A 25,030-nucleotide genomic window follows, 5' to 3' on the forward strand; every position below is an offset into this window, starting at 1 on the left:
TGTTTCTTTCATAAATATTGTTTCCTTCATAAATATTGTTTCCTTCATAAATATTGTTTCCTTCATAAATATTGTTTCCTTCATAAATATTGTTTCCTTCATAAATATTGTTTTCTTTCATAAATATTGTTTTCTTCATAAATATTGTTTCCTTCATAAATATTGTTTCCTTCATAAATATTGTTTCCTTCATAAATATTGTTTCCTTCATAAATATTGTTTCCAGCATAAATATTGTTTTCTTCATAAATATTGTTTCCTTCATAAATATTGTTTCCTTCATAAATATTGTTTCCTTCATAAATATTGTTTCCTTCATAAATATTGTTTCCTTCATAAATATTGTTTCCTTCATAAATATTGTTTCCAGCATAAATATTGTTTCCAGCATAAATATTGTTTCCTTCATAAATATTGTTTCCAGCATAAATATTGTTTCCTTCATAAATATTGTTTCCTTCATAAATATTGTTTCCTTCATAAATATTGTTTCCAGCATAAATATTGTTTCCAGCATAAATATTGTTTCCAGCATAAATATTGTTTCCTTCATAAATATTGTTTCCTTCATAAATATTGTTTCCTTCATAAATATTGTTTCCAGCATAAATATTGTTTCCTTCATAAATATTGTTTCCTTCATAAATATTGTTTCCTTCATAAATATTGTTTCCTACATAAATACTGTTCCAGCTAAATATTGTTTCCAGCATAAATATTGTTTCCTTCATAAATATTGTTTTCTTCATAATATTGTTTTCTTTCGTAAATATTGTTTTCTTTCGTAAATATTGTTTTCTTTCGTAAATATTGTTTTCTTTCGTAAATATTGTTTCCTACATAAATACTGTTTCCAGCGTAAATATTGTTTCCAGCATAAATATTGTTTCCAGCGTAAATATTGCGTATCTGATAAAGAGAGTAGAATTCTTTGATTATTTTCTATCCCTTTTTCAGTCTGTCACGGCCTGTTCAACTTATGCCAATTGGTACCGGCGTTGGATATAAAGATAGTGGTCAGTTTGTGGAAATCCTTATCCAAGTAAGTTGCATTCCTGACAGCAAATCTATCATAATATTGTTGTGTAATCATGCAGGTGATGAGTAGGCCTAGGACAACAGCATATTCTTTTCATTGTTTTGACTCTCGAGTGTATATCTGTTGATATCTTATATGCTTTTATATGGAGTGATGTGGATCTTGGTTGATTAGCTGTGTCTAACTGTGTCGGATATATAGTCAAGAGTCAAAATAACGATAAAAATATTGTTGTCATAGCCCTAATGATGAGTTCTTTATTTCATTTTTTTTTTTATTTAGCTCGATCTTATTTCTCCTTGTTTCTTCTTTCTCTCACTTTTTCTTTCTTTTTCTCTTTCACTTTTAATCAATATTTACCTTGTTTGTTTGCTCTGTCTTGGAAAATATTGATTTTGCCATAATTCAAATGATTCATGGATAGGGGAGGTAGAAGACTTTTGTTTTATCAATATCAATGAATGTTATTTTTATAACATATTAGTTGATATTTTCAATATGAAAAACAAAAAAATATTGTAGATAATACCCTGTTACGCCCCCCCACACACACACCTATCAATCAAAATGCAAACTTACTGAATGAGAGGAGGGTTGTAGACTCCAGGTTGAGAAATTTGTTTCTTGTCCAGAATCCTCTCGCATTAAAAAACAAAAATAAAGAAAGATCTGTATAATATACAGATCCCTGACAAATGAAAATATCATATTCTAAAAATCACGTAAAATGATCAAATTGTTTTATTTTTCTTCAGAAAATTAAATTTTATGAGTATCTGAGGAGTGATTGCTTTTGTGTTTTGGGGTTTTTTTTTTTTGTGTTTTGGGGTTTTTTTTTTGTGTTTTCTTTTGTGTTTTTTTTTTGGGTTTTTTTTTTTTTACTCATTTTCAACTCAAACAAGGCACATTGCCACTTGGAATGGAAAGGGCTACTATTTGGGGTCATGCCTAACAAAGAACTGAGACGAGATCTGTGCAGCATGATGTCTTTTCACATCGCATTTAAAGTTTTGCATGTTAGTACAGCCAGGAAAGCAAGAAACAGGGAGGAAATTCCAAAATCTAGCAGTCCAAGAGAAGAAACTATTATAGTAGATGGCTTTCTGGCATCTAGAGATCGCAACAGTAAATGAGTGGGATTTTTTTGCCTGCCATTTTGAAAAACATCTCAAGAAACATAACTCATACTTATTAGATTTGGCACCAAACGAGCGAGGAAAGCCTCTTCAGTCCTGGTCAACAACCTCGATGAAATCATCAGTTTGCAAACCTAAACTGCTTAAGGAGTAGGTAGGCTCTGCCTATCGCCCGGTTTCTATACTCCTTCTTTGCCTATTAATCAGGAGCAAAGGTGCGATCATGGGAACTTATTAGAGACACTCAGTGCTTAGCCTTGTTTCCTGACTACGGCAATGATTGCTGTCCCCCACATCTGCTTCATTCCCTTCCCCTAAAACTGGGGATCTTGGGGGGGGGGTGCTTGTTTAACATGTATGCTAACATGATTGAACTGGGCCACTCTTCTCTGACAAGTTTGATGATACCAGTTTGACAGTTTGTCTGGCTGCTGTATTCCGACTGACAGTACAGGAGCCCTAACTCTTTAATAGCGCTTAGAGCGGCTGCTCTATCATCAGATGTTTAATATCAGGATGGTTGTAGTGCCATATCGCACATGGAAAGGAATCCTGCACTGATCTCCGGTGGGTATTTCTGAGGCCACATTCCTATCAGCATCTAACCACTGAGCTAAGTGTTACCGGTTGTCGTAAAGAACCCACTTTTCATCGCAAGTCAAAATCTGGTCGAGGAACAGGTCGTTCTTGTTGCGTAAAAGAAGGGAAGATGACACTTCATAATGGCATTTCTTTTGATTGTTGTTTAATTCGTAAGGCAACCATTTATCAAGTTTTTTTTCTTTCCGATCTTTCTCACGTGATTGGAAATGATTGTATATACAAGATGTCAAATTCAGAAGCAAATTCTCGAACAGTTGTGCATGAAATGACATTGACTAAAGCTCTTAATTGATTATTGTCAACATTCGATGGGTGACCATTACGATCATCATCTTCAAAACTCTCGTCGCCACCATAAAATTTCTTAAACCACCACTACTGTGCGTTCAGTAGTGGTTTCAGGGCTAAACGCTTCTTTGATATCGCGAGCTGTTTCAGCAGTTTTTTGGTCTAGCTTGAATTAAAATAAAAAAATTGTGTGAATTTGCTTTTTTTTTCCATCTTTTATTCATCGTTCTGAAAAGAAGACATAATATAATGATATATAAAGTAAAGGTATTATTATAAAAACTTATTTGAAAATACATCATTTGAAATCAAAATTAAAAATTCCGCAAGAACTTTCTTCTCAACAAAATAGTTAAGCTTAATTGTTACATTCTTGTCATTCTCTGTAAAAATTAATTTTTTGTTTTTATTCTTTTTGATGGTTGTTTTTATTCTTTTTTTTATGGTTGTTTTTTCGTTTGGAAACAGATTGGCGATCCAATACAAAGATAATCTTTATTGTCGTCTCAATCTCGATGAAATGATTGCGTGTTTATGTTCTGATATTCAGTCAAATTACACAAACCTTCTGACCCTTGCACCACGAATGCCCAGCGAGAACAATCAAGGGGAGGTAAGTCAGGCATAATTTAATGTTTACACACACACACACATCATCATCTATATTACGTAAGCCATACACAAATATAGCTTTTACCATAATCGAAATGAATAGACAGTAAAGAGTTGATATCAAACTGACTTTATGGTACTTGTACAGTTTAATCAAGACATTGAAAAATGAAAATATCGAAAAAAGGTTATATTTTACGTATCCGTTTTGGACTGAAGATCTCCAAAAATAAATTTCACTTAATTTGATTGAGTTTTTTTTTTTTTGCAGCGGAAAAACATGCTTTTATGAGAGTGCGTTGAAGTCAGCCATCTTAGAATTTTTTGAACACGCCATGGGGAGATAACTAAGTTTAAAGCGCCAACACTCTCTCCCCATCTCTAATACTAGCTTTTCTTCCTAAAAATCGAGGCCCTGTCGGTGGGGCATTAGAATACACCGACTGCCCCCTTGCAGAGGGTAAAAGTCTCTCAATGGGGGTCCTGGATATGACCTTAAACTATATCCAGTGGTGAAGCCCCAGCTTGTGGGTTTTGGGGAGTGTGGAGCCACTCTTTAATTACCATTGCTCCCAGGTCCACTCTGACCCAGAGTGGTAGTACCTGTTAGGGTTCCAACTATGGGTTGAATAGAAACCGACTTGAAAACAACAAATATATTCTATTAAAAATTTTTTCTTCAAAATCTTTGGATTCGGCATTAAATAACCCGAAAAGGGTTGATATGCCGTAAAACAAAAACAACCAATCCTAAAAATTGAACCTTTTGCTTGGTATCATAAATTATTTTTTCGCTGTAAAAAAAAACAAACTACTTGATGAAATTAAGTGAAACTATTTAAATGGAGAGAAAGATATAGAGAGGTAGAAAGTTTTAGAAATAGTTTAAGATAAATATAAGAATATATATGTTTTCTTCAAATTTACAGGAGATTAGAGGTCTAATACCTCAGTTTCTGAATAGATCTTGAGGGTGTAACTTCAACTCGTTAAGTTAATGGATAGCCGATGTGAAAAGCTGTTTTTTCTGCACATTTAGAAAACAGTTCACTCTGGACGGGGGGTGAGGGAGAGCAAACAGCAGTTCTCCCCACTTAACAGACAAAGAGATGGACATACAAAGCCTCTTATAGCAATGCATGGACATGTATAAAATTGCAATTTCAAACTGAAGCGTAACAGACCAACTGGTCTTCATATAAAAATTACATTAAAAAATCTTGGCAATCGTTGAAGAATCAAAAAAAAAAAGGTAGTGAAATGCTAGTTGTTCTAACAATGAAGTCATCATTAGGGCTGGGACAACAGCATATTCTTTTCATTGTTTTGACTCCTGAGTTTGTATCCGTTCATATCTTACATGCTTTTATATAGAATGATGTGGTTCTCTGTTGATTAACTGTGTCTAACTCTGTTGGATATATACTCAAGAGTCAAAAAAACAGTAAGAATATGCTGTTGTCATAGGCCTAGTCATCATCACCATCATATTTCTTTTAAAGAATATGATGATGATGATATTATAATTATAATTAGCACAGCTAGAACTGTGTTAATAATTAAGTATATATTCTATTATGAATTTTGTACTGAGGATTATTAGTCATCATTACATAGTATTGATTTTATTTTTTAAGCATGCAATAACTATGAATGCAACTGTATTTTAAGTTTTTTTTTTTTTTTTTTTTTTTTTTTTTTTTTTTTTTTCTCGTCCATAAATGTTTATCTACCAAGTTGATCTTAAATATTGTATAATCAATCCATTATATTATCATTTTCAGTCCCCCACCCCTAATTTCTGGCTCCCATCTTATCTCGCAATTACTTATAATCGTCACCAACTAACTTCGGAAGAACCCCCCCCCCCCCATCCGATTTTGTTTTATATCATAAGTTGCTTAAAACGTGATTAGTTAAAGTTCAGAATAAAATCACGCTTTCTCTTAACGGTTAATTTAAAAAAAAAAAATCTTCTGAACGCTATTAAAAGTTAAATTCTTCACTAGTTTGGAGACGGAATGCGTTGTTGTGATAAGTGATTTTCTCTATTAATTCGCACTTTTTATTTTAAGATTCAAATATTAATAACTACATTTTATTTCAGTATTTAATTTATGTATTTCTGTTGTATTAAATGCTAGCTTTAATTTTTTTTTTTTTTTTTTTTTTTTTTTTTTTTTTTTTTTCTCGTCCATAAATGTTTATTTATCTACCGAGTTGATTGCAAAAATAGATTACCTAATTGTACTCATTTTTAGTTCGTGGGAGGGGAATCTATCACCATACTTTCCCTTAAACAGGTCCGTTGGACTTTTATTAAGTACAATACTTAATAGTTATTTTTTTATTTTATTTTATTTTGATTTTTTTTTTTTTTTTTTTTTTTTTTTTTTTTTTTTTTTTTTTTTTTTTAATGGAGAGTAGAAAACGCATTGTGGATGCGTTATCGGCAGCTCCTGTTACTCTCGCTTCTTCTTATTTGTCCCTCAGTCCTCATTTTTAAATGAGTGATTTTTCTGACAAAGGGAGAAGAAAAAGCTGTTTTCTAGGTTGGCAGTATTTTTGCGCGAACAGTTGGCAGAGTTGGTGGAAATTTTCTGTTTCTATGTCTATCCTTGTAGCCATGTCACTAGTAAGGGTGCTGGAGGTAAACGTTTTGTCTGGGCTGACGTTATCCGCCTGATAGTCAGGGACCCGAACCTTGGATTAACCACTAAGGAGGCTGTCCTATCAGCAGGTGCAAAGTACTGGGGCTGCTGTATTGCCATTTGGTGAATGGAATCTGGACCATGCAGTAGCTTCTGGTGGGGCCTCTCGATGCCATACTAGTGGGTAATTGTTACGGCTTTACCTTATCATGTGGTACAAAAAAAAAAAAAATTCTTCGTTTCTTTTTCTCTCTTAGTTTCCCCTCTCTGTCCTGCTCTAAGTAAATCTGTCGACCTAGTCCACAAATTCCAAAATTTCATCATGACAAGTTTCAAGAAAAAATACACGATTAAACCCGGTTCTCCAACTTCCAACGTAGACCCCTACTACCATGTCTCCTTCTCCAACATCAGGGGTCTACGTTCTAACCTTCCAGAGGTTGAAACCCAATTACAGGAGACTAAACCAGACCTTTTATTTTTAAGTGAAACTGGCATTGGACAGGCTATTTCCCTTGATGAGTTTGCAATTACAGGATACTCTAACTTAACTTCTAAATCTGACCCCCAAGATCGCCATGGGCATGGAATATGTGCCTATATTAAAGATAGCTTTCCATGTGGGAGGGACATCTCCAGGGAAGATCCTAACTTACCTTATATGTGCTTCCGGGTTGCTTTAGCTCACACTACTGCATTTATATTTACTCTCTATCGCCCCCACAACAGCGGAGTTACTATCTTTCAAAGCATATCTGAGAAAATTGACCAAGTCCTTTCTACTTATCCTGCAGCTAACATTCACGTATGTGGAGACTTCAATGTTCACAACGTCGAATGGTTGACCCACTCAAACAAGACCGATGATGAGGGGAGGTTCTGTCATGATTTCTCCATTGCCTATGACCTCACTCAGATTGTTCAGGAACCTACCCGTGTGCCCGATAATGACGGCCAGTATGCGAGCCTACTAGACCTTTTTCTCACAACTTGCCCTGAACTATGTTCAGTTTCTGTTCTGTCGCCTCTTGGATCTTCCGATCACTCTGTTGTATCAATTAAGATAAAAATGAAATGTAATAAGTCCCCAGACGTACCTCTTCATCGTACAGTATATCGATACACTAAGGCTGACTGGGATAGCTTCCGTACATTTATATCTGATCTACCTCTGCATTCCATGTTTAAAAAGGATGTGTCCTCTATAGTATTAGACCTAACTGAATGGTTAATTGTAGGTATTGACCATTTCATACCCTCTAAAAAGTTTCAGCAAAAACCTAACAGCCAGCCATGGTTCTCTCCAGAATGTGCTGCTGCCATTGCGCACAGAAATCACTTTTTCCACTGCTTCAAACGTAATAGATGTATGGAAACTAAAGCCGTTTTCAGGACTGCCAGCAACCATTGTAAGAAAGTAATAAGGAACGCAAGAAAGTTGTATGCTCAATCTGTTAAGTCCAAAGTAGCTGAGCAGCGGCTTGGTTCCCACCAGTTTTGGCAAATAGCAAACAGAATCCTGAACAGAAGCGTGTGCTCCATCCCAACTATTATCAATGGATCTGAGGTAATCTCGTCAGCATCAGACAAAGCCAAACTCTTTGTCAAGAACTTTGCAGCTAATTCTACCCTTTGCGACCAAGACCGCCAACCCCCAATATTTCCTCTTGTATCAGAAAACACGCTATGTGATATACGTATATCTGTACGTGATGTTGCCAAACTAATCAAAAACCTTGATTCCAGTAAAGCAACTGGCCCTGATGGTATTCCAATCATAGTACTCAAAAAACTTCAACCTGAACTAGCGCCCATACTTACAAAACTGTTTAAACGTTGTCTTAAGGAGAATAGTTTCCCATCTCCCTGGAAAATCTCATCAGTATGCCCTGTATTTAAGAATTCAGGTGATCGCTCATCCCCCTCTCAGTACAGGCCAATAAGTCTCCTGTGCGTCATGAGTAAGTTGCTAGAATCTGTATTAAATACAGAAGTAATCAAACATCTCAACAAAAATAACCTTCTTAGTGACACTCAATATGGTTTCCGTTCTGCTAGATCTACAGCAGATGTCCTTACAGTTATATCGCATAGGATTAGCAAATCTCTCGACGGTGGCAATCTTTCTAGGGCAATTGCTCTTGACATATCTAAAGCCTTTGATAGGGTATGGCATAAAGGTTTACTTCATAAGATCGCTAGCTATGGTATAGCTGGAAAAGTCTTCTCAATTATTAAATCATTTCTTTCTGATAGATTCATAAGAGTAGTAGTTGACGGGCAAAAATCAGAAGCTCACAATATTAATGCCGGTGTCCCTCAGGGATCCATCCTGGGCCCAACTCTTTTCCTGATCTACATTAATGATCTTCCAAATCATATCCTTACATCATTTGTAGACATTTATGCTGACGACACTACCATTTATGGTACCACATCTAAGACAGTAAACGAGCAAGTTCTCTCCAATTCTCTCTCCTCTGATCTTGAGCACGTAGTACAATGGGGAAAGGAGTGGCTGGTTACTTTTAATGCATCTAAAACCAAGCTTCTCTCTTTACATCATCAACATTCTAATCCACATTTGTCATCAATTGAAATGAATGGCTCTCGTCTTCAGGAGGCCTCAAGTTTTGACAAGCTTCTGGGCTTGACCATTACTCCTGATCTTAAATGGAACACGTATATCAAATCTGTTGCCAAGGCCGCTGGAAAAATGGTGGGATCTTTCTATCGATCCAGTAGATATCTCACTGCTGATGCTATTCTCTATCTATATAAGAGCCAGGTACGTCCAAGGATGGAATACTGTTGCCACATCTGGGCAGGAGCTGCTAGAAAGAACTTGTCCTGCCTTGATAGAGTTCAAAATAGACTTCGTAGCCTCGTAGGAGATGTCCTTTTCTCCTCCTTGCAACCTCTATCTCACAGAAGAGATGTTGCGAGTTTGTCTCTGATGTATCGTTATTTTCATGGAAAGTGTTCAACTGAGCTTCAATCTATGGTCCCCCCTCGCCAAACTTTCACAAGAAACACTCGTCTAGCTGTAAACACTATCAATAATTTCCCCCACTCTTTATCTGTGCCTAAACCTAAACGTAGATTCCATGAACAAAGCTTCTTTCTTAGAACTGCACGCCTGTGGAATTGTCTTCCGTTTTCCTGCTTTCCGGCTGACTACAATATGGTTTTGTTCAAGTCTAAAGTAAATAAGTTCTTGATGAGCCGTTCCATATAAGTTATTAAATTTACCAAATTTTCATTACTAATGATTACTATATTGACCAACTTCTACTGTACACTCTTTAACCCTTATCCTTGAGTGGCCTCTGGGCCTTGATAATGTGGTGATGCCTTTGTAAAAAAAAAAAAAAAAAAAAAAAAAAAAAAGTTTGTGTTTGTAAATATAAAGAGACTTCTTTTTTCATTTTTGAAATGTTTCCATCTTTCCTAGGAATTTCCAAGTCCACAAACCAATGAAAAATCGTTCCAGAAGTCAATAAAGATTTGTGGTTTTCAAATGAAGGTTCTCGTTTCCTTAGTGAAAGAGTATGATGCTTACTTGGGCGACTGTAGCCAGTACATCCTTAATCTTTTGTTGCATTTGCACAGGTAAAACATTACAATTCATCTCTATCAGTCGTCTTCAATTATTGTCGGGTGCTGGGCCACAGAAATAAATTTTAATCTAATTTTATTGTCTACTAGCAGGCTTCCTGGTGTTGCCCAGTCGTAAAATATGCATAAATATTATATCTTAATTAATACAGAAACTGAGACATGTGCATGCGAGTATTATTTTTTTTCTAAACCGTTTGCTTCTTGTATGTAAAAAGAAAAAAAGAAATACTTAAGCTGAGATCAAAACCAAAATCTAAAGACATTGAATCCCCAGTGTGATAACCATTACACCAGCTTGACATGACATTCAAAGAGTTGTTTTTTTTTTTTTTTTTTTACATAGGCATCACCACTTATCAAGGCCCAGAGGCCACTCAAGGGTAAGGGTTAAGAGTGTACAGTTGTCAACTGGACAATATAGTAATTGTCAGTAATGGAAATTCAGTAAATTTGTTAACTTAACGGCTTATCAAGAACTCATTTACATTGGACTTGAAGACAACCATATCGTAGTCAGCTGGAAAGCAGGAAAACGGAAGACAGTTCCACAGGCGTGCAGTTCTAAGAAAGAAGCTTTGTTCATGGAATCTACGTTTAGGTTTAGGCACAAATCCAGAGTGGGGGGGAGAATTATTGATAGTGTTTTCAGCTAGACGAGTGTTTCTTGTGAAAATTTGGCGAACGGGGGACCATAGATTAAAGCTCAGTTGAACACTTTCCATGAAAATAACAATAAAGCAAAGACAAACTCGCTACATCTGTTCTGTGAGAAAGAGGTTGTAGGGAAGAAAAAAGGACATCTCCTACGAGGCTATAAAGTCTATTTTGAACTCTATCAAGGTAGGATAAGTCCTTTCTAGCAGCTTCTGTCCAGATGTGGCAACAGTACTCCATCCATGGACGAACTTGACTCTTATATAGATAGAGAATTGCATCAGCAGTGAGATATCTACTAGATTGATAGAAGGATTCCACCATTTTCCCAGTGGCTTTGGCAACAGATTTGATGTACGTGTTCCATTTCAGATCAGGAGTAAAGATCAAGAGTGTTTTTAAACCAACTCATACTTAGCTTAGCATAAGGAAGCTCTATTGCTCTATGACTGTGCATATGCAGTCATGAGACAGTTGAAAACAAGATAAAAATCCAGTAGCCTCCCACATACCAATTTTCAGTTTTGACCCCTTTAACAGCCCTTTATTTGGATGAAAACCAAATAAAAAGTTTTCCACATATCTGAATACTCTATATACCAAATTTCATGTCTGTAGATAAAAAAATTGGTTGAGTATATAGGTTGAGAAGTATCCTCGCACACACATTCTCACTTTTATAGACATATCGATTGCAGTTTGCAGGGTGTTTTATTTTTGAAAAAAATCACCGCTTCTAGATGAGTGTCTTAATAGTGAACGCAATCACCTTAGCAGCTAACACATCTGATGGCAAAACGAAATTAATTCTTGTAGTTATTAATGAGCATTCTTAGCTGATTTAAACTTTCCTATCTTATTTAAGAATGAGTTTTATTAATAAAACAGATGTTTCTAATAAAACTTTTTGTTCACAATATCTATTTAAAGCTTAATTACATTTAAAACAATTTAAAACAAATCCACTTTTTTATTTTTTTTATTATTACTTTTAATTCAATATTTACTCACATTTTGTTGCCTGCTCCTTGGCCTTTTGGTCAAGATCAAAGTGTAGTATATGTTCTTCAGATGCTGCACTTCTATTTCTTGTTCTCTTTTAGTGGAGGAGAAATCCTTCACGACTGAGACAATTTTTATTTTTGTACCTTTTCTCCACGTTAAAAAACGACCCTGGTGTCTAACTCTGTCCCGTGGGGAGGCATAGTAAATAGGTATATTAGTTGCTTAACCATAATTTTTTTTTTTTTTTTCAAAATATGCATAATACAATTTTCTATAATTTTTGTGATTTACTAAAATTAGGACACCTAATGACATGGGGTATCCATACTAGTGTTTATTTTCTTTATGAAATGTTAAAATAAAATTTTTATTTAAATTAAGCATTAGTGTGTTTTTTTTTGTTTTTGTTTTTTTTGTTTTTTTTTACTTTTTTTTACAAAACAAATTGAATGTGAGTAACATTTAAAGAAATATCTTACAAATTATTTTGCGGTCCTGGATATGACCTTAAACTATATCTGATGGTGAGGCCCCAGCTTGCGGGCCTTGGAGAGTGTGGAGCCACCCTTTAATTGCCATTGCTCCCAGGTCCACTCTGACCCGGAGTGGTAGTACCTGTTAGGGTCCCAACTATGGGTTAAACAGAATCCGACTTAATAAACAAATATACTCCATTAAAAAATCGTTCCTCAAAATCACTAGATTCATCATTAAATAACCTGAAAAAGGTTGATATGCCGTAAAACAAAAACAACCAACCAAGCAAATCATTTTGCAATAATAAATATTCATTATTAAAACTATTAAGTAATGAAAAAAACCCAAAAAACATTAGAATAATTTTTTCAATAAAAACCCTTGTTGACATGGTGACTATTTACCTATTTCATCCTTAGCTTTATGTAAATTTTATTTCACTTTTTTAATTTTTCTAATCTTAAAATCTTTCTATAATTATTTATGTATGCTTTAATTTCAATTATTTTTCTTTAAATAAATACTAGTCTGGCTCCACCTTCGTTAAACGCTCCTTCATTGATCAAGCAAAGCCAAGAAGATATTCAACTTCAAGTGTTAAATGCCACTCATCCGTTGGTCAGCAATTTAATTGGAAATCGCTACTTTAGGATCCTTCTTCTCACATCTAATACAGGCAAGTATTTCAACCTTTCATTATGTATTAAATTTCATCATCATTCCTATAATATATATATTCTACCGTGCTAGAAAACTACTGACACCTGAAAGTATCCTGTAATATATATATTCTACCGTGCTAGAAAACTACTGACACCTGGAAGTATCCTGTAATATATATAAGGCCACCATTTGCCCATGTATGGAGTATTGTTGTCACATTTGGGCTGGTGCATCTGCTGCTAGTCTCTTGCTCCTAGACAAGGTTCAGAAGAGAGTTGCCAATCTGATAGGCCCTGAACTGGCATCTAAGCTTCAGCCTCTGTCCCATCGACGAAACGTTGCATCCCTCTGCCTGTTCTACAAGTATTTTAATGGTGATTGCTCTGACGAACTGCAGACACTTGTGCCCCCATGATGTAGACACCCTCGAAAAACCCGACAGGCAGCTAAATCCCACCCCCACACAGTAGATATCCCTAGATGTAAAAGAGACTCTGGAATTCCATTCCAGGTCCCTGCTTTCCTAACTGTACTGACATGCAGAAGTTCAAGTGTAACGTGAACCGACATTTTGCAGCCCAAATCCCAACATAGTGCCCCAGTAGTTACTGCACCTGATAGTAACCCCCTACGCCAAAGTGGCAATGTGCCTTGTTTGGGGTGAAAATGCAATACGTGCAGTTCTAAGAAAGAAGCTTTGTTCATGGAATCTACGTTTAGGTTTAGGCATAGATAAAGAGTGGGGGGAATTATTGATAGTGTTTTCAGTTAGACGGGTGTATCTTGTGAAAGTTTGGCGAGGTGGGACCATAGATTAAAGCTCATTCGAACAATTTCCATGAAAATAACGATAAAGCAGAGACAAACTGATTTCAAGATGATAGTTGAACATGTGATTATGCAGAAATAGACACTTTTGGCAACCCAAAAGAGCTCAATATAAGGAGTGATATTTTTCAATTCAAGAGATTGCAGCTAACATCGTTTGCGTTTGCTTTAGATTGGCTCCATAATATTATATTGAGTTGGGTTACCACTCTTTTTGAGGACTCACACCGCCACTCAATTGAATTGAAACAAGTGTTACTGCTGCTGCTGCTAAGAATGAATTCTTCTCCCAGAAGAAAATAATCCAGCAGCAGAAAGAAGTGGATATACTGAGAGTTGGTATTTTGTATGTGTTCTCAATCATTGTTTAGCTGTTTTCAATTGTCTACTTAATATTCATCTTATGTGGACATTTTCATTTTACTATCTGTTTTATTTTAAATTTATATGTATTTTTTAAAAATTATTATTAATATTATTACTACTATTACTAATTATTATCATTTAATTACTCCCACAAAGATTAATAGTATTACTATTATGAACTTTATTAATCTTACTACGTTTAAACCATTGCAATAAATAATTCACTTTATAAATAATTTGTGGTTATCTCCCTTTCACCAATTAAGGTTTTTTTATTTAATTGTCATTTTTCAAAAAAAAAAAAAAAATGGCAGTTATCTCCCTTTCTGTTGTGTTGTTGTGTAACGACCGAAACCTTGTGCTAATAGCACTCAAGATGAGAATAATCGTCCGATTAATCAACGTAAAACAAGCATTTCCACAAGACTTTTGTAGGTTTGAAGATTTTTTGTTTCTTATTTTGCAAACAGATATTTGATGAAATATCTCAAAAAATATGTGAAAAAGTGTTTTGTAAATGGTTAAAAAAAAAAAAATGGATTTACTAGATTTTCGGAAGTCACTGGTTTTGTATTTGCTTCTCCCAGCATAAGGAGAGGTTTTTATAAGGTTGCTAGTGGGGGTGCCCGGCGTTGCCTGGGTGTTTGCAGGTGTAAAAGAAAAAAAAAAGTTTAGGTCGGGAGGTAGGCTCAAACCTGAAGCCTTGAGGCGAAGTTTGGAAAAATAAAGCCTGGTAACTTACCACGACGCTAAAAGGGCAGAGAATTGAGAAGAATTGAAATTACGTTGTTAAAAAAGCAGGTGCTTAAACGAACGTCAACGTCTGCTTTTCTAGGTCAAACATCAAGCCATAGAGAAATGAAATCACAGCACGAATTTTGTAACATAAAAGTCGCTCAAATAAAAGTTTCGTAAATCAGAGATGTTATAATCTAGATAGTATATAAAAAGTTGTACGAATTAGTGACCCCCCCCCCCCCCTTAAAAGAAGCCTTTGGCGGACATACAAAAAAAATGTATACACACACATTTTCGCTTATATATATAGATGAAGTAAATTCATTTGCTACAGCTAATGGCAATGGCATTTTCCTAATAGATACAAACTGCCTATAACGTTATGTTCACCTTAAAAATATTGATAAATTTATTTGTATATGAGATAGAAATAATCGGTAAAAAGGATTAGAAATTAGTAAATCTTTTTCTTTTTTTTTTTTTTTTTTTTAAAGTTTAATTGAAATTTAATTTTCCATATGTCTCTATCATTAGCAATACAAACGTGAATATGATTTTGAAATTCACAGGAAACATTTTGGTTGCATACACAATTGTTTTCACATGTCCCCATTAAAAAATCAGTGCAGCCAACCGAAAGACAAAATCTACCTTTTCCTTAGTTGAAGCTATGGATCAAATTGATTCTGAAAAAAAAGAAAATATTTTTTGCTTATATAAATTCTTATCAAAAACTTATCTAAAAAATTTGTGGTGAAAAATTATTCAATCACTTAAAACACAATCCTTTATAACATTTTGTACAGATTATTTTTATCAATTAAAGTTGTGTTTTTTTTTGAAGTGCACAGGGACTTTACGGACACTATGTATAGTAATTCTCTGTAACGGATCAGCTAATAACTATTGTTTTCGTTTTCTATTCCAAACTTGTACTCGATGTTGTCCAGAAGATTATTGGAAAATAAAATTTTTTTTTTATTACAATTTCACCCCAAACAAGACACATTGCCACTTTGGTATAGGGGGCTACTATCAGGAGCAACAACTACTGGAGTACTATGTAGGGAGTTGACAGCAAGATGTCGGTTCACATTACACTTGAACTTCTGCATGTCAGTACAGTTAGGGAAGCAGGGACCTGGAATGGAATTCCAAAGTCTAGCAGTTCTGGGGAAGAAACTACTGGAGTAGAAAGCTCTTCTACATCTAGGGATTTCTACTGTGTGTGGGGGTGGGATTTAGCTGCCTGTCGCGTTTGTCAAGAGTGTTTATGCTGTGGGGGGCACAAGTGCTTGCAGTTCGTCAGAGCAATCACCATTAAAATACTTGCAGAACGGGCAGAGGGATGCAACGTTTCGTCGATGGGACAGAGGCTGAAGCTTAGATGACAGTGCAGGACCTATCAGATTGGCGACTCTTTTTTGAACCTTGTCTAGGAGCGAGAGACTAGTAACAGATGCACCAGCACAAATATGACAACAATACTCCATACATGGGCGAATGGTGGCCTTATAGAGGTACAGGATACTTTCGAGTGTTAGTAGTTTTCTAGTACGGTAGAGAGAGTCTACCTTCTTTGCAGCGGTCCTGGCAATGCTTTCAATGTAATCGTCCCAACTCATGTTTCCTGTGAACATTAGGCTAAGGAGTTTAAAAGATAAAGAGTCATTGGCCATTGCTATTGGTGTCTAATTATTATAGTATCATTTGATCATTTAATTATTAATTAAACCAAGTGTTATAAAACTATAACTAATTTTGTTATCATAATTTTGTTATAACCTCTATAAAATTATATATTTATATGTAAATCATTTTCAAGCTTTTCATTCTTTCACTATGTGAAGATTTACAAACAATTTTACTTTCTATTTGCTTTATTTAAATGCTTTCAAATTGATATCAAATTTTGAATTGTCACAAAGCAATCCAATTTTTTTTTCTTTTTTACTGTTTACAAAAACTTATATCTAAAGAAACAAAATACGTTCTGGTGGATTTAATTTTTAATTTTCTTAGTTAAAAATAAAACTGCTTTATCAATTTACTCAAGAAACAGAGGGAGATAACTCCACAATAATTCATACTTGTTACATTTATGATCTAATGAATTTCCATTTAAATAATGTATCTACCCATGATGAAACGAAAATATATACCCAAAATTACGTAAATTGATGAAGAAATTTTATTTTTATGTGGAAAATCATTTTTAAGCAGTTAATGAAAATTTGAAGGTATAAATTTTGTAACATAAATTTTGCAACATAAATTTTGTAACATAAATTTTACAACATAAATTTTGTAACATAAATTTTGCAACATAAATTTTGCAACATAAATTTTTCAACATAAATTTTTCAACATAAATTTTGTAACATAAATTTTGTAAGTTTGAATTCAGTTACATTCCTTTGTTTTCAAAATGGTAGACTTTTGTTACTCATAAAATTTGATTTTATTATTTCAAAATAAAACTTTAATCAAGTCACTTGACTTTTGGAATGTGATATTTTTTGGGTTTTGTCAGATTCATATGTCATACAGATTTTTCTTTATTTTTGTTTTTTAACATGGGAAAATTCTGGACAAGAACCAAGTAATTTGATATTTGTATTTAAAATGTGCTTTTTCTTCTAAATCTATTAAAATGTGTGTGTGTGTACGCGTGCGCATTTTTTTTGTATGTCCGAAAATGTGTGTGTGTGTGTGTGTGTGCGTATTTTTTTATGTCCGAAAATGTGTGTGTGTGCGTATTTTTTTTTGTATGTCCGCCAAAGGCTTTTTTAGTGGGAGGGGGGTCGCTAGGGGAAGAGGGAGTCACTAATTCAACTTTTTATGTACTACCTAGATTATAACATCTCCGATTTATGAAACGAGGTCATCTCTATCTTTTATTTCAGTGACTTTTATGATACAAAATTCGCGCTGTGATTTCATTTCTCTATGGCGTGATGTTTGACCTAGAAAAGCAGACGTTGACGTTCGTTTAACCACCTGCATTTTTAAACGTTTAATTTCAACCATTCTCATTTTTCTGCCCGTTTAGCGTCGTGGTAACATAACACACTTTTTTTTCCACCTTAGCCTCAAGGCTTTAGGTTCAAGCCTTCGTCCTTACCAAAACTTTTTTTCTTTTACACCTACAAACACCCGGGCAATGCCCGGCAGTCCCGCTAGTAGTTTAATAAAAGACTTCTGATTTCCAAAAAGTAAAAAATTGTGGACAAAAATCTTGACTTTTACTAAAATTTTATGTTTTCTTATTTTTTTATTTCAAAATTTGACTAGAATCAGATCAAAGTTTTCCATTGGCAAAGGCATTACTACAAGTTGCAGCTATGAAGTTTATTCCGAAAGCTGCAGGTAAGAATGTGATTTTCTTTTGTTGTCTCTATTTAACTTTATAAATCCTGAATAATGATAATATTTGATGCTTTTGCTATTAATATAGATTGGCTTTGAAATTATGATAAGCATTCTTTTATGACTAAATTTAAAACTATAAACTTTTAAGGTATTTTGTAAGATTAAGAAAACAGAAAATGCATCTTAGGTTTACTTTCAACAGCCTTGTTGTAATTCTTACTTTCCACATATTTTATCGTTTAGTTCTCACATTCTATGAGAAATGTTTCTGACACAGGGTTGGTTGGTTAGTTAGTTGTTTTATGGCATATCAACCCTTTTCAGGTTATTTAATGCCGAATCCAGTTATTTTGAAAGAATTCTTTTATTTTTTTCAAATATGTCGGATTCTATTTAACCCATAGTTGAGACCCTAACAAAGTAGACCTGGGAGCAATGGCAATTAAAAGGTGGCTCCACACTCCCCAAAGCCCGCAAGCTGGGGTCTCACCATCAGATATAGTTTAAGGTCATATCCAGGACCACAGAGACAGGGCAAACAATTACTGTTTTGTGTGTGTGGTATGTAGACATATTAAATCTTCTCATAGTATTAATCATCAGTCAAATATCAATGTATCTATATATGAGTGTTTTATTTTTTCTTTTTAGTCTTGATAAGTTTGTAACTAATTAGTGAGGCTATGACAATGGAATATTCTTTTCATTGTTTTGACTCTTACGTGTATGTCAGTTGATATCTTCTATACTTTTATATAGAGTGATGTGGTTCTTGGTTGAATAACTGTGTCCAGCTGTGTCGGATATACACCCGAGAGTCAAAATAATGATAGGAATAATCTGTTGTCATAGCCCTAATTATTAGTAAAAAACGTATTAAAAAAAATTATAAGTTAAAGTATTTATTTTGCTGAATTTTCCAAATTTTCATCTTCCATTTGTTAATTAGCAAAAAAAAAAAATATTTGTAATTTATATAGTTACAAATTAGTTAGCTTTCTGTTTGAATAAAAAACTTAGAATGACTGTTTATCACTAAGAAAATAACTTTTGACAATAAAAGTTTTTGTTGAATTAAAAATTTGATCCCCATCTGACATCAATTGGGATGGATGGCTCTCGTCTGGGAGAGGCCCCGTGTTTTGACAAGCTTCTAGGTTTGACCTTTACTCCTGATCTGAAATGGAACATTTATGAGAAATCTCGTTCGTACAGTGCACTAGCACCAATTTTTTTTTTTTTTTTACATTGAATTCATTGATTTAAATTTTAGAATGTCATGGACACATCGCTTTTCGAGTTATCATTATCTTTATTATCAAAGAAGTTATAGACAGCTACATTATGAAAACTCAAGGGGGATTCACAATAATTCATATCTATATATATAAAAGGCAAAATGTGTGTATGTATGTTTGCTTTTTGTGTATGTCTGCAAAAGGCTTTTTTTTGTCGGCCTTCTCGGGGGGGGGGGCGCTCATTCTTAAAACTTTTTATATCACGTCTAAATGATAACAACGGGGATCGCCTGTCTATTTAATTTGTCTGACTTTGAAACGTTAAATATTCCACATTTTTAGATTGCCGCATGTTGCTTTTGTTTTTCTGTATAAAAAAATCGAAATTCGATTTGAATCCCTGGTCGATGGCCAGTGGTCTCCAGAAAGCAATGTAACGTTTGGTCAAACCGAATTATTAACCTCATTAAAAACTGTCCCGCAGAAAATTTTAACTGCTGAATAGCTATTGCTTACGTCGTAAAGTTTGCACAAAATGTTAACTCTACGACTTTCACTTGACCTCATTAAGTGCAGGCACCTGTTAATTCTCTTCTTACTTAAATAAATTCAAACGTCTTTCAGTAACTCTTTCTTGCTGGCCGATCTGTTAACGTGTCATGTTTTTTTCACATTTTATTTTCCAACTTTGCCTCGGAGCTTCAGGTTTGACCCTACCTACCAAAACTAGTATACAATATGAAAACTCAAGGGGGACAATAATTCATGTCTAGATTTTTCAGCGAACGAGATTGATTGATCTTCATTTGCCATCTTTGATAAGAACCTCAACTGTAATCACAGGCCCAGAGCCAGTTTGGTCAATGTCGACTTCGTCATATCAGACTGTAGCTTTCATTTCGAGACGAGGGAGCGGGTTTTTAAAAACAAACAAACCGATTTATTCAAAACTGTTTCGCACAAAATAACTGCTGAATACCTATCGCCGTCACGTCAATCAAAAACGCGCACCTGTTTTTTTTAAAACACTTTACTATTTTCCAACTGCGCGTACTAGTGACGACAAGAGATGTCAAATTTCAAGACAAAACATGCAACGTGTTTTAATGCTTGAACATTTTGAACTTTTGTAATTTATGTGCATCAAATTCGTTGCTCTTGCATTCAGATACAATTGAACAATTAATTTATATTTTAGTTATCTATAAATATAAAAGCGAAAATGTACGTTTGTATGTGTGTTCGCTTTTTCTGTGTGTCTACAAAAGGCTTCTTTCAGAGAAGCGGTCGCTCGCTTCACAACTTCTTAAAACTTTTTATATCACATATAAATCGTTATATCTCACAGTTAACAATGAAGCTTGCCTGTCTATTTAATTTGCTCGATTTCGGGAAGATAAATATTCAACATTTGTCGCTCGCCGTATGTGGGTTAGTCTTTTTCCTATAACATCTTGGGGAAAAAAAAGCGTTCAGCAGTAAATGAATACCATCCCGCAGTCAAACTTGACCTCATTAACTCATTAAAACGAGCACCTGCTAAATTCAAGTAATTAAATAAATTCAAACGTGTTTTCGTAAGCATGTCGTGGTGGGGCAATGGTTAACGTCGCACATTTTTTTTTTCACACTTTAATTTACAACTTTGCCTCAACGGTTCGGGTTTTATCCTCATACTTACTTTTTTTTTTAACCCCTCCCCCACACACACACCTCCAAACACTCGGGCAATGCCGGGTACCCCTCGCTAGTGCTTTCATAAATCAGAGTCCATTTTCTGTAGGCTGTTTTTGAACCCAGTTTTGCTAGTCTATATATATAAAAGCGAAAATGTATGTTCCCTTTTTGTGTATGTCCAAGCAAGAAAAACCTTTTTTTAGAGAAGCGGTGGGTCGCCTAAAAACTTTTTATATCACATGTAAATCATATTATCTCAGAGTTAACAACGGAGCTCGCCTGTCTATTTAATTTGCTCGACTTCCGGAAGATAAATATTCAACAGTTTTCACTCGCCGCATGTAGGTTAGGCCTTTTCCTATAATGTTTCCCCCTACCCCCAACGTCTTGGGGGGGAAAAAAAAGAAGCATTCCTGCACTAAATGAAATGCTACCCCGCAGTCAAAAGTTGACCTCATTAAATCATTAAAACGTGCACCTGCCAAATCCAAGTAATTAAATAAATTCAAATGTCTTTCCGTTAGCATCTTGCGATGGCCCAATGGTTAAAACCGTCGCACTCTTTTTTTTTTTTCGCACTTTAATTTCTAACTTTGCCTCAAGGGTTCGATCCTCATACTTACCTACCAAAACTTTTTTATCCCCCCCCCCTGGAGTTTTGATTTACCTAAAACCACACACCCCTCAAAACACCCGGGCAATGCCGGGTACCCCTGCTAATCTATATAAAAGGCAAAATGTGTGTGACCAGTTTGTGTATGTCTTCAAAAGGCTTTTCTCGCACACGGTTCCGATGTCGTTACGATAGCTTACAACTGTTTATATGGGTCCTAAATAATAATATGTATGATTTGGGAAGGTGCGTCGCATCTAGATTTATTTACGTCGACTTTTACAAAATTATTGCTATTTTGGCTTCTCACATGTTGATGAGGCTTTTTCGTATAAAAAGCAAAACTAATTCAAAGTTAACAACGAACAACGTTCTCGGCATTGCGCCGGGAAATGTCCAGAAGCAATCTTCTTTGATCAATGTTGTACATCAGACAATTATTATTCAATATGGACAATTGGGAGCTGGTTCCCCTCCCCCCAACATCTGTTGGAGGAAAAAACAAAAACAGTCAAACTTGGGTAAACAACTGCGTGACTTCTATTTGACCTTCTTAATTAGGCCAAATGGAAGCAGCAGAGTTAACTTTTATTGCGCACGCCTGTTTTTATAGTTTCATAAATAAATTCAAATGTATGTCGCGGTGGCCTAATGGGTAACGTCGCCTGTTTTTTTTTTCACACATTAATTTCCAACTCAAGGGTACGGGTTCAATGCTCATACTCACCTACCAAAACATTTTTTTTTTTAACGTTTGTTCGCTCTTTTGCTTTGTTTTGGTTTTTCCAATTTTTTTAACATCATGTTTTTTTATCATATTAAAACAGGCCCCCCCCCCTACATACACACCTCCAAACAACCGGGCAACGCCAGGTACCCCCCGCTAGTCTATAATATAAATCACGCCTGTCTGTTTAAATGAATGTGTGTTTGTATGTCTCGCAAAAACTTTCAACAGAGGCGACGGATTGACGACAAATATTGAAAAATTGGCTAAAAGCATTAATTCCTGCACCCTCAGCTGGGCACTTTTCTACAGAGAGGGGTCGCTTTTTTTGCCAATATTTTCGAAAGTCATTGTCATCTTTCGATTGTCTAGCCTTAATTTAAACCTATGTTACTTCCGGTTTAACGATGGGCGCAAACAGCAAAAGGTGTCACTTTTATTTTTTTTTTTCACGTTCTTTTCCTCCTTCGCGGTATGGGTTCTAGTCTGCCTGCCTACTACCACTTTTTTTTTTTTTTTTTTTTTTTTTTTGCGCAACCTTACACCTCCATTTTCTTTTCCACCTTCACGTGATAAGTTTGAAGCTGCGTACCCACTATATTTTTTTTTCTTTTTGTTCAACACACACCTCCAAAAACCCAGGCAACGCTGGGCACCCAGGCTAGTATTGAAATAAATAACTCATACTGAGTGGTTAACGACATGGACTGAAAACTTGGGTGTGCCAAGTTCAAATCCAGATCATTCCACAGAGACACTTTCATTGAACCCACACTTGACCTTATGTCTGACCTTCTGCAGATGATGTAAATAAAATATCTCATGCTAATTTCTTGTGTTATTGTTTTGTTACGCTTGCAATTTTATAATTGTTATTAAACAATTTCAGTTATGATTGCAGTAGTGTGGCCAATATGACTACACAAACTGACATACATGAAATAATACAAATTAAGGTATTGTGTATCTCGGCAGTAGATGTGTTAAGGTCGATTTGTTAAGTAGTTTTTTTTTTTCTATAACTAGGGAGTGGGGTACGCCGGCTTTGCCTGGTCGTAAAATGCGCTTAAATATGATATTTTAATTTGTCCAGATTTTATAGTCGTGATTTCAAAAGTAAAAGTATTTGGGTGCCATCATCTGGAATCGAAACCTAAAGCAAAACTAGCATTCAAAGCTGGTGATGTTACCACTGTACCAACGGGAGACGCATATGAACTGATTAAAAATAAACTAGGATGAATGTACAAAATGTGTAACGATATTTTTTCATTTTTGACCCCTTAAAAACTATTTTAACCGGCTAAAGACCCATAAAAGAACGTTCCATAAAAAAATCCAATCATGTGAGGCGTTGCGCTGCGATTTTTAGTTTTGGAAGAGATAGTTTGAAAATATGGAGACAGACAAATTTCAGGTCTTGCCAAATAAGTCCGCAAAATTGTAATAATCTGTTTCGAATCTAAAAGTGTCTAATGACAGAAATCATTGTTTCAAGAAAAACTCCAAACTATTTTTCAGCTGATGTTCAGAATGATTGGTTTTCTCCAACTGTCAATCCAGAAGATCGTCCTCATCAGAACATTTTGGCCAGCATCTTTTCATCTCTCGAAAACTGTAAGTCCGCTAGAAAAAAAAAAATGTAACCCTTTGGATCACTCGTTGAGCTCTTGTTAAATTGTTTGAATCAGAAAATCCAGTTAAATATGAAAAAAAAAAAAAGAAAGAAAAAATCTGAAATAAGTCTCTTTCAATTGCTATGTCTCCCCCACTCTTACTCTCTTTTTCTCTTCAATTACAGGTTAAATAGTATTAATACTTGTGGTGATATTGCCTATCGTTTGTAATAACCTATTTCAATCTGCAGGTTTTATAGTTTGTTCTATTACCTTTGCCTGTTACTAAACAGCGAAAGATGGAAACGAGTGTTAGAAATTATAAAATAAAAGTGGTGAGTGGAGGGGGGGGGGTCACACAACATGCAGTGGTACATGAAGAGTAATAGACAAAAACTTAGTAAGAAATAATTGTTGAATTAATTGCAAATTATGACTAATTAAAACAATTAAAATTTGGATTTTCTATTTCAAACATAACTCTATTCAAATACAAACAAATATTTTAATATGTATTTTGTGGTATTATATATATATTATATATATATGTGGGTGTGTGTGTATATATATATGTGGGTGTGTGTGTATATATATATGTGTGTGTGTGTATATATATATATATGTGTGTATATATATATATGTGTGTGTGTGTGTGTATATATATATGTTTTTATTTAATGTAAAATGTTTAATCAGCGTGAAAAATATACAGTGTTTATTAATTTATTTGAAAAATATACAGTGTTTATTGATTTATTTGAAAAATATACAGTATTTATTGATTTATTTGAAAAATATACAGTGTTTATTGATTTATTTGAAAAATATACAGTGTTTATTGATTTATTTGAAAAATACAAATGGCAGCAGACTTTCTGTTGAATACGTTAAGTTTGAGAAAATGAGTTACAACTAAAAAGCTATACAAAATACTGTTAGAAACCCACCGAATATATGTTTCCATGACATAAGATGGGTAATTTGGTAGGCTTCTAACAGTATTTTGTATCATTTTTTTGGTTTTAACTCATCGGATCCTCATTGCCTAATAGGCACTGGCTACAATGTTGAATGTGCTGTCCATGTTGTTTATCCAAGTTTAATTA

General features: G+C 34.6%; 1 protein-coding gene across 1 annotated transcript in view; it reads left to right on the forward strand.

Moving 5' to 3' along the window:
- Window positions 1-25,030, forward strand: part of LOC145239966 (FIGNL1-interacting regulator of recombination and mitosis-like) — a 119,776-nt gene that overhangs the window by 48,918 nt on the left and 45,828 nt on the right. The window contains exons 9-14 of the mRNA XM_080103553.1: window positions 958-1,042; window positions 3,535-3,679; window positions 9,784-9,941; window positions 12,614-12,762; window positions 17,976-18,050; window positions 23,830-23,925. Coding sequence (XP_079959679.1) covers window positions 958-1,042; window positions 3,535-3,679; window positions 9,784-9,941; window positions 12,614-12,762; window positions 17,976-18,050; window positions 23,830-23,925 — 708 coding nt within the window. The remainder of the gene's footprint in view (window positions 1-957; window positions 1,043-3,534; window positions 3,680-9,783; window positions 9,942-12,613; window positions 12,763-17,975; window positions 18,051-23,829; window positions 23,926-25,030) is intronic.

The sequence above is a fragment of the Euprymna scolopes genome, chromosome 19 (genome assembly GCF_053919585.1).
Source record: "Euprymna scolopes isolate OS-2025 chromosome 19, ASM5391958v1, whole genome shotgun sequence".
NCBI lineage: Eukaryota > Metazoa > Mollusca > Cephalopoda > Sepiida > Sepiolidae > Euprymna > Euprymna scolopes.